The following is a 17,752-nucleotide window of genomic DNA, read 5'->3' on the forward strand; positions in this document are numbered from 1 at the left end:
CTGAGGATGCCGCCGTCATCCTTTGTGTCTGTACCAGTGCTACTCTGAACCTCAAGCTTCCTCAGCTTGGCAGTTGTGAAGTATTCCTCTGGAATCTGATTTTAAATAAAAAAAAAAACAGGAAAGTTACAAAGAGCCTGGGAGAGTGTCCCACCCAGTACTGGCAAACCAGTGTTCCCAGGATGCTGTCACACTCCCACATGCTGAATGAATGGTCAGCCCAGGACTGGCACATGATCACTAAGTTTAGTATTCATTTTTATATAGACACTTTCTGGGTTATGATGGTCCATGTCACAATACTTCGACTGTACGATGGGTAAATGTTTTTCACTTTCAGTACGTTATTCAATAAATTACATGAGATTCAACCTTTTTTAAAACGTAAATAAGGCTTTGTGTTATTGATTCTGTTCATCTGTAAGCTAATGTAAGTGTTCTAAGAATGTTTAAGGTTGGCTATAGGTTAGGCTACGATGTTTCTTAGATGTACTGTATTAAAATGCATTTTAACCTTATGATATTTTCGCATTACAATAGGTCTGTCGGAATGTAACCCCATCATAATCTGGGGAGGGGCTGTGCTGTAGAGCAGGGTTCCCCAATTTCAATCCTGGAGGGCTAGTCTGCAACACAGTTTACAGATTTCCCTGCTCAAACACCTTATTCAGCTCAACAACTAATTACCAGGTTTAAAATATTTGTTTGAGCAGGGAATTCAGCAAATTGTATTGCAGAGTAGCCCTCCAGGATCAGAACTGGGGAACCTGGCTGTAGTACCTTCCACCCAAAGTGCTTTACAACTGATCCAGAAATGGCAAGGTTATCAAAATGCGTAAAGGTGATGATACACAGGGCAACAGGCAACCAGGTGAGACACAGGTCAGCTAATGAAAGCAATGGACGGTTGGCAATAACCAATCTGAGACAAGCGAATGTATTGCCAGGGAGACTGGCATGAAGGATGCTGAAGCTCTAAGTCGGTCACATGATTGGCTACTAGCATTCTGATTGGAAGATCTCAAAAAGTTGCCCACTGAGATCCAAATCGTCCAAAAAGGAATTTTATATTTATTCACAATGAGAAAGTGACACATTGCTCAAAAAGTTGTCCCATACACAGGGTTGCTCATTGCAATCAGCTGGCTGGCAGGAGATTTTCAATTCGAGATAAGTCTGCACACACATTTACGTTCAGTTTTATTACCTTGTAAATTCTGAAGTGTCTGCAAACTACCCCAACGCTTTTGATGTAGCCAATTTTAAGTTTATAATGGAATACAGATTTGCCGCAAGATTTCCTGCGTAAGCGTGTCACGCCAGATTCGTGAGTTTGCAGCTCAGCATGTATAATCATCTTCAGACAACAAACAATTAAGGCAGTGCTCTGCACAGGCAGGTGCTTGTAGAAAAGGTGGGGGTCTCCCTCGTTAAATTTTGTCTACTGGAGGGATCATTGATTTTGCGTTGTCATCGTTATCGAAACTTGGCACTTCCAGCACCTCCGCTGACTTGCCCATGGCGGCACCCCCTTTGTTTCCGGGTCACTCTTTTTAAACCGGCGCAGAAGACTTTGGATATTTACCCCGCGGTATACTTTCGGATTTAACTGTTCTTTTCGCTCCGTATTTTAATTTCGGTCGTCCTCCCCTATCGACTACGAAAACTACCCTACCAGCACAGTCGACATGGCCTTGGTTTCTGCCGCCCTTGTTTTGCAGACTAATCGGACTTTTTCTGCCGGCCTCCGAAGTGGCCTTTCCCGCGGCTTTGGCCCGGTTCAGTCTCTGTCGGCATTTTGCTCCGGTAAATATCGCTATGCAATGATCCACCGCACACAGGGTGACCGGTTTATAAACCCTGCATGTAGCAGGTGATTAACATCCGCAGATATTCGCGTTTAATACAGCTTGATCCATCAGTGTATAGTTATGACGTGACACATGATTTTAATAACGAATGGAGTCATTTTATAATAAGCTGAATAAAAAGCGACCGAAAACTCGTTTTATACCCTCATATAGTGGATGTAATGTGTTTTATGAAACACTGGAGGGCAGCAAAATGAATGAAATCTTACACCCGGTCAGACCTCGAATGTTTTTTCTGAGACTGTTCAGTATTAACTTGAATCATTCTGTATAAGATAAACAATGAAAAATATGGCGGAAAAAGTTACAAAATGGTTCTAGACTAGAGACTTCCTAGAAATCCTTTATTCTTAAATCTGTAGTTGAAATATGTTTAAAGGAAGAACATACTATGGGTTTGATAATGTTTATTTGGCCAGAATGTTTAGACCTTTTCATACTTGTAATTATGGTTTGATTTATGGGTTTCTCTTACAGTCACATCAAAAATGTAGGCATTATTTGTGGAAAAACATAGGAAACTACTGGGCTGATTTTCTAAACATCACCATGGTCTGTGGTGAAGGTGTGTGTTTAAGCTTTAGTTTTAATTTCCTTTCTGGGTTTACAGCTCTTGGGGTGTTGCTGACATTTCTCTCCACACTTCTCCTCTTGGAACCTTAGATGTGGAGAGTTCATCTGGTGCAAGGAGGAACAGGGAGCGATGTTTTACATCAGCTGAGATGTGGGCCTGGTCTGCCTACTTAAAATAGTGAATACAAACCATAAAAATAAAACAAATAACTATCGGCCATGAAAGATGTGGACGGATTCAGCTAAACTGAGTTTGTTTTTCCATACTTTGGTTTCTCATGCCTTTGTAAATTCATCAATGCCAGTTCAACAGAGTTTTCCACAAGGCTTGTTAGAACTTGCCCTAAGTAAAATAATGTCCAAGTACTAGTTATTTCTAGTGAGATACATGTGCCTGATTTTGTCTTGCCCTTATTTCACTGCATTCAGTTCCTTGATTGAATAGCCCTTGTAAGGAGCTTTTTCTCCTAACATTCACCATTGCTGTATGTCCTTTCACCACAAAACTTCTTCATCAGTCCATTTCTCCAACACAAGAAGATGCATCACACAGCTTATCCGACATCTGCAGCAGGGTCCCACCCGAAAATGCACAGCAGAGCCTCCTTTGTGAATGAAATGTCCCTCATTTCCCTTATGTGGTGTTGTGTGCCCCCCCTCCCCGGTCCCCTGTAGCTTCTTCACAGACTGTGGTTTCGGAGAAGAGGGGCTCGGTGGTCACCATCGGAATCAATCGACCAGAAGCGCGCAATGCGGTGAACCAGGAAACGGCACAGCGCCTTCTGGAGGAGTTCACCGCCTTTGATGGCAACCCTGACCTCACGGTGGCAGTACTCCATGGCATTGGTGAGGGGAAACAATTGGCCTTTGTCAGATCTTGCTGGGGAATGTTTGTGGCCCTGTATTTTCCCAGTGAACATCAGTGTGTGACAAGAATTGTTGAGATGATGATCCCTTAGCACGCTTTCCACCATACCAGGTACTAGGGCTGGGCGATATGGACTGAAAATCATATCTCGATAATTTTAGCTGAACCGCGATATACGATATATATCTCAATATTGTTTTCCCCTAAAGTAATAACAAATAGACTGTTCCAAGTCAGAGCCAAATGTCCTCAATGTCACACGGGCACTTTTATTTATAGACAGCTGTACATGTACATGAAAATATGGCTCAGAAATGTTGATTTGTCCTACCTTACTGTGTTTCGACAGATATATCTGTCAGTGCTACCTTACCGAAAATGTTATTGTCATTTTTATGGGCTGAAACTGAAAGTGGATAATCCAAAAAATAAATACGTAACTTATATATCTAAAAAACACAAACTAATGTAATGTAAGCAGGCATTGTGAGTCTGAAATACCTTATAAGATTTAAGTGTTAAAACATGTCAGGTAATTCGACATACAGCATAATAAATCGGCGTGATGCGGACAGTAAAGTGTGATCAATGTATTTAATAAAATATTTAAAATGTATGAACATTGAAGACGCAGAAATAAGCCATAACTGCAACGCAAAGTAGGATAGTTCCATGGGCGGTTCCTCAAGCACGAGAAAAGGGGCTTGGTGTCATTTTGCGCATGCGAAGTACCCAAGGGTAGGATGTTTCCATAGGTTAGGACGAAATGTTATTTTATAAATATTATTTTATCAACGTGGGGGGTATTTCACTAAGCAGGATTTCTTGCTCAGCCGGATAACTTGTTGGATTTATGGTAATCTGGGCTAAATGGACTATATAATCGTCCAGTTAAATGTAGCTCAGACTACCTTAAATCTGACAAGTTATGCGGCTAAACAAGAAATCCTGCTTTGTGAAATAACCCCAAGCTCCTCTTTGTTAGCTTGCCTCGTGTCTGTGACTGTCTCCATGTTGTTACTGCATGCAGGAGTTGTGAGTGGGCGGGGTGGGTTTTGTTCGGAGAGCGAGGGAGCAGGGCAGGGCGCAGTTTTGTAAGACACAGCGTGAGGAGAAATAGGCGGCGCTATGAAAATAATTTTAAAGCAACAAACTATATCAATATAAGCAATATTGTCTCATCATATATCTTGTATGAAAATATATCGTATATATCGTAAAACCCGAAATATCACCCAGCCCTACTAGGTACCATACTTTTGGTACTTCAAAAATGTACCAAAAGTATGGTACTTCATGGTATTGGTTTCACACTGGCTTTAAAAACTGGATTGAGGTGTTTCTTCACACCCCTTATCACAGATTATATATAAATATAAAATTAAGCATCTAGCCATGAAATCGGATTTACAAACGTGTGAAAGAATGGGTCATTCTGAAGATCTGAGGGAATTCAAGCATGGTAATGTCATAGGATGTTACCTTTGCAATAAGCCAGTAGGTGAAATTTCATCGCTGCTTGATAGTGCATAGTGAGGTATTAGTGGTATTGCAAAGTGGAAGTGTTGAGAAACAACAGAAACTTGGCCACAAAATGGCAGATCATATAAAGTAACAGAGCGGGGTCACCTAGTACCCAGTGCATAAAAGTCACTAATGATCTTTTGACACACTAACTACAGAGTTACAAACTTTCTTCCCTCAGCACAAAAACTGTGCACTGGGAGCCTCATGGATTGGACTTCAGTGGCAGAGCAGCTGCATGCAAGCCTCACAAGCACAGTGTCAAGCGTTAAATGAAGTAGTGTAAACCACTTCGCTGGGTTCTGAAGCCGTGGAAATGTGTTGTGTGGAGTGACAGATCACACTTCTCTGTCTGACAGTCTGATGGACCAGTTTGGGTTCGGGAGATGCCAGGAGACCGTTACCTACCTGACTGCATCGTGCCAGCTGTACAGTTTGGTGGAGGAGGGATAATGGTATGGGGCTGTTTTTCAGGGGTTGGGTTAGGCCCCTTAGTTCCAATGAAGGGAACTCTGAATACTTCAGCAAAGCAAGACATATTGGACAATTCTATGTTTCCAACTTTGTGGGAACAGTTTGGGGAAGGTCCTTTTCTGTACCAGCATGGCTGTGCCCCAGTTCACAAAGCAAGGTCCATACAGACATAGTTAGGTGAGTTTGGTGTAGAAGAACTTGACTGGCCTGCACGGAGTCCTGATCTTAACCCTGTCAAACACATTTGGGCTGAACTAGAATGGAGATTGGAAGCCAGGCCTTCACATCCAACATCAGTGACTGATTTAAAAAATGCTCTTCTGGATGAATGGGCAAAACTTCCCACAGGCACACTCTAAAAGCCTTTCCAGAAGACTGGCAGCTGTTGTCGCTGCAAAGGGAGGATCAACCCCATATTGATGTCTAACATGGCATGTTACGCACCCATCTCAAGAACCACGATAGTCAGCTGGGTTGAGGTTGGGCTTTTCCATACCTTCATACTGTCTGGAAATTATAGCATGGGGGTTTTGTTGCACTAAAACATTTTTATTTCATCAGATGAAACAAAACTTGGCAAGCTTAGCTATTTTAATGATTGTTCATTTCCAAGATTGTCTAGTATAGGTTTAAAAATTAGTTTAAAGTTAATGTTTACAGCGGCTGCTTTTGCATGAGCCCTGCAAACGCTTTCTAATCATTGTCATTCTTGCAATTTAAATCACTCGTAAAGGGTTTTGTTAGAAATGTATTTATTACTTTTATTATTATAATTTATTTTTTGCTTTATAAATATCCTAATATTGGCTCCAGACCCTCCACAACCCTGAATGGTACAAGTGGGTGCAGAAGATGGATGGATGGATGGATGGATGGATGGAGGGGTGGAGGGGTGGAAATACCCCAATGTGTATTACAGCAAAATCACATTGCGATATTTGAATTTTTTTCCAAGATCATGCAACCCTAGTATATTATAGCAGATAATTTTTTTTCTTATCTTGCCATCCAGATCATATTCTGATTTTTCCAACCACATTGCAATGAAATAAGGCAATGATCCCTTAGTCTCTGGTGGTGTTCCTGAGGAGATGATCCCTTAGTCTCTGGTGGTGTTCCTGAGGAGATGATCCCTTAGTCTCTGGTGACGTTACTGAGGCGATGATCCCTTAGTCTCTGGTGACGTTCCTGAGGCGATGATCCCTTAGTTTCTGGTGACGTTCCTGAGGCGATGATCCCTTAGTTTCTGGTGACGTTCCTGAGGCGATGATCCCTTAGTCTCTGGTGGCATTCCTGAGGCGATGATCTCTTAGTCTCTGATGATGTTCCCACCCACAGTACTTATATTTCTCCTTTGCTTTTCAGAAGCAGTTGCCTCCTCTATGTAGCAACCATCATGTGTAATTGCCATCATGTGTAATTCCTTTGTTGGGTGATGCACAGTGTTATTTGAACTGGAGATGGTTGTAATCATGCCCTGAGTAATTATTTGACAGAATATAATTACCGAGGGGGTCCTGGGAACTCCCATCCAGTGATTCCCGTTTACCATGATTCCTGTAAGTATGCGGCTGAAGCCCCAGCAGTAGCTGAGGCAGGAATCACATCAAAGGGGCTTTGAAGTGTCCCTCCAGTGCTCTATTGCTGAATGTGGTGGCTGTGAGCCCCCCCCCCTCCCCAAACAGCTGCTGCTTCTACATCGTAGGGGGGGTAGCCCTGCCAGCCATCACCATCCACACACATGCGGGTGCCTCCAGTGATTAATTTCATGGAGGAAAATGGTGATTGCTCACTTGAAGTGACTTCTGCGAAATGCAGTGCTGCTGTGGCCCTCTGACTAGAGAAACCGTAACCCGGATTCCGGGGATAATGGGCTGATCCAGTGAGGTCTGACTGGGAGTCTGTGATGTTACACTTCTTAATAGAAACCAGCTACTCAATGTTGCTCTCACAAAATGTGCTGAAATTGATTTAATTTGTCTGAAACTTAACTGCTGCTCATTTCCATGTACAAATCCCACTGTTTCTGCTCATTTCTGTGCCATATTGAGAAATACGACTTCTCTTGTCTTGTTTTTAGTAAACCAGCATGTACATTTTTCCACGTGGAACTCGGTTCACAGTAGCTGGTCCCACATAATCATTGTGCATAAGCAGGGATTGGACTGATTCCCCTTGGTGATGGCCTCTTACTACAAATTCAGTACTTTAGCCCCTGTTGCTGTGACAGCCAGTCCAACCTACACTTTCATTCAATTTCAGCCGCTGGGAGGTTAGAGCTTGAACCTACAGCCTCAAGGTTTGTGGTTCAGAATCCTTAATGACCTACTTGCTTGCATGAGTGTGGCAGCATGTGGCTAAGTCTGTGTGCCTGTAATCATAAGGTTGCCAGTTCAAACCCAGCCTCTGCACGTCTGTGAGTCCCTGAGCAAGGTCCTTAATCCCCAGCTCCCTGGGTGCCTCAACAGGTGGCTGTTTTTCAAGGACAGCTTACTCTACAATGTGCAACTTGAGGGAGGTGTAAAGACAATTTTCCCACAGGGCCTGGTGGTATGGTGCTGGATTGTTGGACTGTCAGCATCAGTGATGTTTTGTGGGAGGAGCAGCTTCAGCTGTCTTTGAGGAGAGGTTCCTCTCTGAGGAAGGGTTGCTCTCAAAATTGCAGCTGAAAACTCTGCTGTTTTTTTCCAAGTTATTCTTCTCCCTTTGCTCTCTGTTTCTGCCGCTACACTTTATAATTTTGTGGTCTTTTTTTTTTTTTCCAGGAGGGAACTTCTGTGCTGGTTATGATCTGAAGGAACTTGCCCATCAGTCTGCATCCCTCAAATTGGAACAAGATGTCACCAAAGGTCCTGGGCCGATGGTACTAGACGAGCCTGAGAACATGTCCGGTGTTGATTCAGCGCTATTTCGTGTTGGGGGCCCCCGCCCATGCTTGTCTGTAATGATGTGTCAGTGGTTTGTCTGTGCTTCTCTGTCTGTAAGTTTTGGTCTCTGTCAGTCGCCCTCCACTGTCTGTCTGGTCTTTGTGTGTGTGTGTCTGTGTGTGTGTGGCGGGGTTGGGGATATAGGCCTCTCTCCTGCCTTGACCCACCGGTAAAGTCCCACCTTTGCCTCTGTTGCCCTGCAGGGTCCCTCCCGCCTGCTGCTCTCCAAGCCGCTGCTAGCGGCTGTCAGCGGCTACGCTGTTGCTGGGGGTCTCGAGCTGGCGCTCTGCGCTGACATCAGAGTGGTGGAGCAGAGTGCCGTGATGGGCGTTTTCTGCCGGCGTTTCGGTGCGTTCTCCCCCATTCCCCGCTCACATGCCTCAGAGGTCTAAGGGTCCAGCACTGAGGAGCTGGTGGTTCTGATGTGTCAGCACATCGAGGCTCTGTGACGATCCCCTCCCCAGCCGCAAATGCAGTCCACCACCTTTTTTTTTGAGAAGCTCCTCATTTGCAGGCTGTAGCTAATTCTGCCCCTTTTTTCCAAGCAAGGCTCACCGTTCTCTCTCTGCCATAACCGATGTGGTCCTGCCGGTGCTGCCCTGCTGGCATTCTCATTAATACATGCCGATTTAAACAGCCACTATGATGGGGAAAAATAGACAGACGCCCGTCCGGCTGATAGTGTCAGTCCCTCCTGCTTTCCTCTGGGAGGTGATGTCACCAGCATCAGGAGTGAGAGGGTGGCCTGGCGTTTGAGGCAGTCGTGCACTGTTCTGTTGGACATGTGACTCTGACCCAGCAGACTGTCTCCAAAACTCGCTTGCGTAGCGTATCGAATGTCGGAGTGTAAGTGATAAATAGGCAGGGGAAGTTGAAATGCTGAATGTCTGAAGGGTTCCTCTTAAGTGTTTCTCCAAAAACCTCCTGGATGTGTTTCTTCTGCGGTTCTTTCTTTGGATCGTCACTTTATATGAAGATGAGGGTGGAAATGGAATCCTGGCTTTAGAAGCCGGGCAGTCTGGAGCAGGATGGATGGTCTCACTGTGATTCATACCCTTGGAGAAAGCAGTTTTGGTGTTGAACGAAGGCGTGCGCACAGCTCTGTTTTACTGCCTATAGTGAGGAATAAAAGCTATTTATCAGGGCAGTGACTTTCTTGGATTCGGTTTATTTTAAAACCCTTCTGGTAAGTATGTTAAATGTCTAATTTTGACAGATAAATTTTCCAACATCCGTTGGTGAGCCCCAGATGGTAGAAGCTGCAGGGATTCCCTTGTGACCTCTCAAAGACTACAGTATATATAAATGTATGATGTGGATTTGCCAAAGCCACAAGTGAGTGACTACTTCCTGTCATGTGACGCCTGTGAAAAAGGGAAATCCACATCCTACAGTGGTCAAGTGGGAGCCACGATAGCAGCGTGAGAGCGGCCCGGAGGGTCTTTGCTGCCAGGCTGCTGGCCTGCGTGCAATGCTGCTTGTTTACCAAATTCCTTACATGTTACTCTGGAAAATATATCAATGCGTTGTTTACCTGAAGTAGGCAAAAAAGCATTTGGGTGGAAGGAGCCCTCCAGGGTGACCCTTTCCTGTAAGATGACAGTCACATTAGCCCCGTCCCCATTTCTGTAGCCACATTTAGGCAGATATGACTGACCTGCGGATGACTGACCTGCGGATGACTGATCTGTATCATTGCGAGGGCAGCATGTGGTGGGTGTCAGGGTTGCTCAGGGCCTCTCTGGCATCTGTGTGTGGAGTCCCCAGCAGCCCCTGTAACCATATGGTAGCCCCGACCTTCTCTTTATCTTTCTCTCTGCTTCAGAATACTTTTCCATGCACTATTGTACCTCATTATTTACTTAACAGATGCTCAAAAAATAGAAAGAAAAAAATACTGCAAATTTCATCATTGTGCTAGTGGAAGGAATACAAAGCCAGGGATGATGCAGCATATGAAGGAAACATCTTTGGAGATGTGAGCATGACAGAATGTCTGAGGAATCTTTTTCTGGAGATGATTCAGGGCTGTGTTTTGTTGTTCAATTGTCCATCCCAAGCTTGATGCGGGAATGTTCACTTGTGTGCAGTTTTCCAGTGTAACAAGGGATGCTGAACTCGATTCACGACGAGCAGAGCTGGAGCCCAGCTATGTGGGTGCAGAGAGGAGGGGTTTAGGGCCTGAATTGTGCAGGTCATCCTGGGGGATCTCAAACCGCCGTGGCCATGGGGTGCCGCATACATCTGCAGATGTTTATGTGGATAACCATACCAGCAGAAGGAGCTGATTGGCATGTTATAATATGGAGGCGTTTCTCGTTGTACGTCAGTGTAACAGATTCAGAAAACCTCATGTTTCCTCCCCTTGGATTTGTCCATAACTCTGCTGAAGCTCTTCAGGTCCACAGTGGAATGGGACTATGGGAGCCTCGACATCAGGAAGTCTGGGAAGGGTCCTCAAATTGTCCCGTAGTTTATCTGGGGCTTGTGTGTATTATGTAACATGCGCTAATCTGTCCAAAAGCATGGGGATGTCTCTACCTCCCTTTGGAAGTATAGTGCCAGTCAAAAGTTTGGACACACCAAGCCAACTACAAGGGAGGGTGATAGTCTCGCATCATATGACCTGGCCACCTGACTTAAAAAATACTGTGAAATTGTCACAGTCTTCAAGAATACCATAATACAAATTTTTGGTTATGGCGCTCAGTGGCGGCATGCTTTACATCATCCAATGTTTGGCATTGCACTTGGTGATGTGAGGCTTGCATGCAACATGGGAGCCCATTCCATGAAGCTCCCGCTGCCCAGTGCTGAAGTTAATGCCAAATGAAGTTTGGAACTCTGCAGTTATTGAGCCAGCAGAGTATTGACTACTTTTATGCACTATGTGCCTCAGCACTCAGCAACACCGCTCTGTTACTTTACATGGTCTGCAACTCCATGGCCGAGTTTATTTCTAAACACTTCCACTTTACAATAATACCACTTTCAGTTGACTGTGGAATTTCTAGCTGGGAAGAAATACCACAAACTGACTTACTGGGATGCCACCTTTCCAATATCACGCTTGACTTCGCTGATCTCTTCAGAATGACCCAGTCTTTCACAGATGTTTGTAAACCTAACTGCATGGTTAGGTGCTTGATTTTATACACTTGTGGCAATGGGTCTGAATGAAACACCTGAATTCAGTGATTTGAGATGTTTCCCAAATGCTTTTGTCCATTTAGTGTATGTGGGACCTCTTTAAGCACAACTGGAAAAGCATCTCGGTAGGTCACCTCGTGAAACTGGCATAGAGGGCAAAGTATGGTCAGCCAGTTCTAGACCAGTTGGGGTTCAGGGCCTTTCACAGGGTCCCAATGGTGGGATCACACTGCTGACCTTGGGATTTAAACTGGTAACCTTTTGAGTCCCACCCACAGAGCTGCTCCCCCCTCCGCCCCAAGTACATTTTTTTTTGTTAAATACTTTTTTGGGTTAGTGCATAATTCCATATATGTTATTTTATAGTTTTGATGTCTTCATAATAATTCTGAAATGTAGGGAATAGTACAAAGACCACTGTATTGACTTCCGGTTGAGTATACAATTAATTTTAGGATGTTGGTACTGACCTACAGAGCTCTGCATGTACAAGCACCGAATATATTACTGGATTGTTGCACTGCTACACAGCTTATCGGGCACTTAGGTCTGGGCTAGTGCTGGGCGATGTATCGATATTATATAGTGCATGTGCAGTCATCACCAGGACTTCAGGTGAAGGGCAAAACATTTGACCAGATGCTAACTTTTCAATACTATATGGATGTTTATTTACACCAACAAATTTGTTAAGCAGATTGATGTTTAGTAGTGCACCAAAAGTACGAATGAGAAATCATTTTGTGACACCCAAAAGTTAGTAATCGGTATAAATTTGGTATATCCTTATGTTTGTTCAATGTGTCAGACCTTAAACTACACAAAGTACCGCCACACATCTTTATACCTTGTTTATCCCCAAGATCTCCTCTTTTAAAAGATGTCGTGGCTGCTGAGCTGTTCCTTTCTTCACCGCCACATGCGATATACCAAACCACAGTGTACGTAAACAGTATGATATGGGGTGCTCCACTTACCGAATTTAATAAACATAAAGATGCGCCAAGTTTATACAGATTACAAACTTTTGGGTGTCACAAAACACATCTCATTAATATTTTAGCCGTGCTACTAAACTGCTGGTCAAATTGGCCTATAGGGTCTGTGTTCAGCTGAGTCAGTTAACATGTTTAAAAAGCCACTAAATCCTTTTTTGTTTAAGCGGGCATTCAAACTAAGTAGTCTTTTGCTTGTATTGTGTTGTTTTTAGTACTGTTTTTGTTTATTTACTTTTCCTTGTTTTGTTTTATCTTGATGGTACTTTTAAATGTTTTAGTGCTGTAAAGTGCTTTGTGGCCTCTTGTCTGTGAAAGACCCCTTATAAATTTTGTTTACTTGCTTAAATAAGCCTTTCTATGGGTTGGTGTGTCCAGCCTTTTGACTGGTACAGTGTAGCTTTGGCGGGATCCCCTCATGTGCTAGTGAGCACCAATCTGGAGGGTGGGGAGGGTGATGCTGGACATGGGAGCGTGAAGAAGAACTTTGGCTCCAATCCCTCCATTATCTTATCTTACCAGCACCTACATAGGAGGGTTAGGAAAGGGTTATGCTCACTCTGGCAGAGAGGAAAGGGCCCTGTGTGCTGGTGCCGGAGGGACATTTCTCAGTGGCTCGCTCTTGGAGTTTGAACGTTTCCCATGGTACACGGAATATCCCTAGTCTCTCATTAGTCCAGCCATGAGGCCGCTGGCGGGTGATGCCAAGCAGTTCGGGTTTCGGAACTGATGGTCAGTTTTACAGACGCACCCGATGGGCATCCTCGAGCATCAGGGTGACCGAGACCTCTGGGCTGACATCACAGAGCCCAGGCCAGAGGGGGTGTGTGAACCGCTGGCTGCTTCACACTCTGCTGTGTTGTTGCGCTTGGTGCCAGAGGATGACCCTGATTGGTTGAACATGTAAGAGTTGAGATTGGCCATCCGTGGATCATAGATTTCAGGGCTTTTTGAGAAATTCAAATATAATGTCACTTCCCTAATTAGCTCCTGTAAAAAACTCTCTGGAAAAACAAGTTTAATAATGAAGGTATCTAACCATCTGTTTGTAGTGCAGTGGAAGAACCTACGAAGGCGATGGATTTTTTACTTTGTTGGGAAAGGCCTAGAGTTTCAGGGTGGTTCACACAGAAATTGAATTTGGGGGAAAAATCTGAACACCACCTTCAGAAGTGTGACTCCGTAGTAATTTTAAATGAAAAGCAGAGCACTACTTCGTCACGTGACGAAACGTCTCCTTGATGCATTATGGTCATGAGTATTTCTAACTATGGAAACCTTTTCATTCAGTGGTTACATCCAAAACCCGACTTGTGCTGCCAATTCCACTTTTTTCACTTTGTCTTCACACTCTTTTGTCTTGTCGCCCTGTCCTGTCTCCGTACAGGTGTCCCACTGATTGATGGGGGCACAGTAAGACTCCCCTGCCTCATTGGTCTGTCTCGGGCTCTGGACCTGATCCTAACTGGCCGACCGATTGGTGCAGAAGAAGCACTGGCCTTTGGGTTAGCCAATCGCGTCGTTCCAGATGGGCAAGGTAACGCCCACCCGAGGGTAACACCTGCTCACCTGCACCTTGGAGGGCCTCTCCTGTAACCTTCCCCATACATTTGGCAGATTTACATTGCTGACTCTTCTTGTGCATGTTTTATGCATATTTGCAGTCAGATGCACGAAATCAGGGCTGGACTGCAGTTAAAAATTGACCCTGGACTTTAGGGTCCCCTATGATAAATTTTACCAGCTCACAAACCCATTGGCGCACTAGGAAAATGCCCAATATATATATATATATGTCAAGTCCAGGACTGCATGCAAACAAGTTGGGTTCATGAGGGAAACAGGGTAAATAGCAAGAGCTGTCACCGTTTTCTCAGTAGAGAAAAATGTATGAATTCCTCACACTCATCTGCTAGTGAAGCCATCAGCTTTAATTTAGACCCCTTTAATTCATACTGCGGCCTGTGGTGCAGGAAGACACTTCACAAAGTCATCAGTTTGAGTAATGTAAGAATCCCGCAGAAAAATCCCAAAAACTTGCATGTGATGAGGAGGCTCTGTGCACAGCCTAGGCTAAAATTCCTCAATGACATTAAAAGATTAACTTCGTTCTTTGAGGAAATCGTTCCCACAGCTGCAGCCAAGTCTGTCGGCCTGGGTCGTGGTTCTGGGCGCCTTGCTGTGTGCCAGAGAAGCAGAAATGCTGCACATAAGCCTCCAACATGCCCGTTTAAGGCGTCAGGAGTAAATAAAACACAATGAAAGTCTTCCACACCTGCATTCCTCCACAAAAAGAAACCCAGATGGTCTGGCTGAATCTACAACTGAACCTTCAAATGACAATCCTGCCCTGAAGGTTCTTATTGGAGAGAGTGTGTGTGTTTGAATACTTTTTCTGCATGAAGTGGGTTAATGCTCTGTTCCAGCTTACAGTCAGTCATTAACCAAACAGTTCACATGCTGTTCACTGCTGTACCTTGGCGATGTTCAGTACTGCCACACCTCAGCAATGTTCAGCTCTGTTCACTGCTGTACCTTGGCGGTGTTCAGTACTGTCACACCTCAGCAATGTTCAGCTCTGTTCACTGCTTTACCTCGGCGGTGTTTAGTACTGCCGCACCTTGTTGATGTTCAGCTGTGTTCAGTGCCATACCTCGGTGATGTTCAGTACTGCTGCCCCTTCATGATGTTCAGTTTTGTTCTTTGCCGTTATCCAGCTCCGTTCACTGATGCACCTCTGTCATGTTCAGTACTTCATCCCGTGCCCTTTCGTGTCTCAGCCCTACAGGCTACCCTGGAGCTGGCACAGCAGCTCAGCAGCTTCCCCCAGCAGTGTCTCCGAGCCGACCGCGCCTCGGCGTACCACAGTGCCTTGGAGGCGCCCTCCTTCCGGGAGGCCATGCAGTACGAGTTTGACCACAGTGTGGCGATTCTCCAGCTAGAGAGCGTGGCAGGGGCTGCCAGGTTCAGCGCAGGGACTGGGCGAGGAGGGGCCTTCCCATCCAGCAGCACGCATGATGACACGCGTGCAAAATGACTGCTCTCCTCATCAGAGCTGCTCCTCTGTCTGCTGCGGGACAATGACGTCCGGAAGCTTGTAGGGGGTTTGCAGGATACCATCATATACCGCTTCATTTTCACACACAAGACATCTGTTGTACAGCAGAAGAAGAATGAATAAATCCCACAACTTCAATCAGCCGAAGCTTAAAACAAATCTGCACCCGGACACATAAACACGGATCAGAATATACACCTGGTGCCCATTTGTAAAGCCCGGTTTATTGTGAACCTCATATCAAAGCACTATGGCGTACTGAGAGTAACTGGAAAACAGTGATGCACAACAATAACATCAAAAGCACCAGTAGAGGGCTGTGCCAACCGGACGTCAGTGTAAATCTTATCACCTGAAGCAAGGGACTGAAGATCTTTGCTCTAGACTCATGAGTGTCTCTCATCTTCAGAAATGAAATGATGAGACTGCTTTGAGCATTTGCACGCATTGCACAGTATGAATGCTGAAGGTATGCGACAGATTAACAGTGTGCAGCACGTGCTTCAAAGACATGCTTGTGCTGCGACATGGGGGATGGGCTGGAGGAAGTGGGAGCCATGGGCCCACCAAGCGAATGGACACTGCTACAGCCTGTCAGTGGCTCTGCTGAATGGGGGCAGGAACAAATCCCAGCTTTCCTCACTCTCTCTGATACTGCCTGGCTTTGCAGGCACACGTCCTTCATTTGATGCCTAATCAGAACATATTACTACTAGTTCATGCTCCTGTTTCACCCTGTTTTTTTTTTTTAAATCTACATTTTGTACTTTATAGTAAATGGGGCTGTGCTTTAGTGTGTTCCCTCCTCTAGTGTGCTTGTAATCAGTGGGAGGGGGGGGGGACAACTCTGCACCCCCTAATCAGCCCTCCATGGTGTGGGCCACCTGCAGGGAACGCCAATCTCCCTTATCTACCCTGTCTGCTTGCGGCTCCCATCTGTGCCCAGACGTCTCCTGCGGGTGGGGGGGGGGGGGGACACTGATCTCCTGATGTGGACAGCAGGGCCCCCCACCCCCTCCCCAGTCATTTACTGTGTTTGAAGTTCGGACATGGTGTCACTGAGCAGAGCTTCCGTAACACCTCTGCTGACCTGGGACCATCAGAAGTTGCATTAGGAGATCACTCACACTTTAATCGTCAAAAGGGCAGATTATGCTATGAATATTGAGATTGTGCAATTGATCAAGCCTTAAACCAGGCTGGGAGCCTCCCATGAGGAAAGTCTTTCAGCTTGCTTTTAAGCATCATTTGCTGCCATCTTAGCCAGGACTTCCTGAAAGAAGAGATATTGTATCTCAGTGGAACCTTCCTGGTAAAATAAAGGATAAATAAAACGTGTGTTGGATACCGCTTAACAAGGCAGCAGTTTTACAAACTTTACTTCCAAATGCTTTGCTCAAGGGCTTCTTACTTGGCACTGCTCTGTTTCCTGGGAAATAACCCCTCTGCTGAAAACAAGGAACAGAATTGACTGTGGTTGATAAAAGCAAATTCAGAAAGTGTATGTTCATTTGTTAACTGCTGAATTCTATGCGTTTTTGTTGCTCTGCAATTCCATAGTAGTTTGATGCTGCAGCGACTTGGGCTCCCCCTGTGCCTGGATCCTGGCCAGCCTGAGGGATAGCATCTACGTAGGGCTTTGATGTTGTGGTTTACACTTCTGCCAGATAAGATTGCCGGCAGAGTGATAAGAGAACTCCCTCTATCGAGTGATCAGGGACTGGCAGACACAACATGAGACTCCCGGAGGAGACGGGGAGGAAGGAGCGGCAGGGAGACTCTCTGTTCCCTTTCAGGGTGGGAGATCTAATTGAGATTTATGTCAAATGTACCAGTTTACCTTCAAATGTCTTGATGTTGTTAATGAACACCTCAATGTCCTCTGAAAATTTGTTTTTATTGGACTAATGCATTTGTATGGTCATAATCATGGGTTTGAGATTTGGCTCAATAAATAAGCATGAATTATTTGGATGTAATTTTCTGTGTGCTGGGAAATTGGTAACGGAGCAGAGCCGTAACCCGAGTGGCTGTTTGGGAAAGGTGTGTGCTCACTGGATTGTTCGCCACTGTTCTGATATTGCGCTGAGGGCTGTTAGACTTTGCTTCTGAGGTGAATACTGAAAATGATCAGTCCCTGTTATATGGTGTTCGTTTTTTCATCGTTAGGGGTCGTTCCTAGGCAGGAAAATAATCCTATTATTCACAGGAATTTCGGATGAGCAGTTGACGGGATTTAATTACACAAACTTCAGATAACATCTGTTTTGCAATTACTTTCCGTGTGTCTATTGAAATTATTCTATTTTTCT

At 44.9% G+C, this 17,752-nt stretch overlaps 1 protein-coding gene across 1 annotated transcript; it reads left to right on the forward strand.

The window, feature by feature from the left end:
* The first annotated feature begins 90 nt into the window (after positions 1-90).
* On the forward strand, positions 91-17,409 carry zgc:101569 (uncharacterized protein LOC449822 homolog). The gene is made up of 6 exons (XM_049009686.1): positions 91-1,806; positions 3,120-3,290; positions 8,076-8,173; positions 8,441-8,585; positions 13,770-13,919; positions 15,163-17,409. The coding sequence occupies exons 1-6, from the start codon at positions 1,689-1,691 to the stop codon at positions 15,417-15,419; spliced, it is 939 nt and encodes a 312-aa protein (XP_048865643.1). The 5' UTR covers positions 91-1,688; the 3' UTR covers positions 15,420-17,409.
* Positions 17,410-17,752: the final 343 nt, after the last annotated feature.

Source organism: Brienomyrus brachyistius, chromosome 1, assembly GCF_023856365.1.
Source record: "Brienomyrus brachyistius isolate T26 chromosome 1, BBRACH_0.4, whole genome shotgun sequence".
In the NCBI taxonomy this organism is placed as follows: Eukaryota; Metazoa; Chordata; class Actinopteri; order Osteoglossiformes; family Mormyridae; genus Brienomyrus; species Brienomyrus brachyistius.

Bases quoted from the DNA above. Each gene is read 5' to 3' on its own strand.
- zgc:101569 (XM_049009686.1), top strand. From the start codon at position 1,689: ATGGCCTTGGTTTCTGCCGCCCTTGTTTTGCAGACTAATCGGACTTTT. The intron at 8,174-8,440 runs GTACTAGACGAG...GTTGCCCTGCAG, and splicing joins CCAAAGGTCCTGGGCCGATG to GGTCCCTCCCGCCTGCTGCT. The intron at 13,920-15,162 runs GTAACGCCCACC...TTCGTGTCTCAG, and splicing joins CGTCGTTCCAGATGGGCAAG to CCCTACAGGCTACCCTGGAG.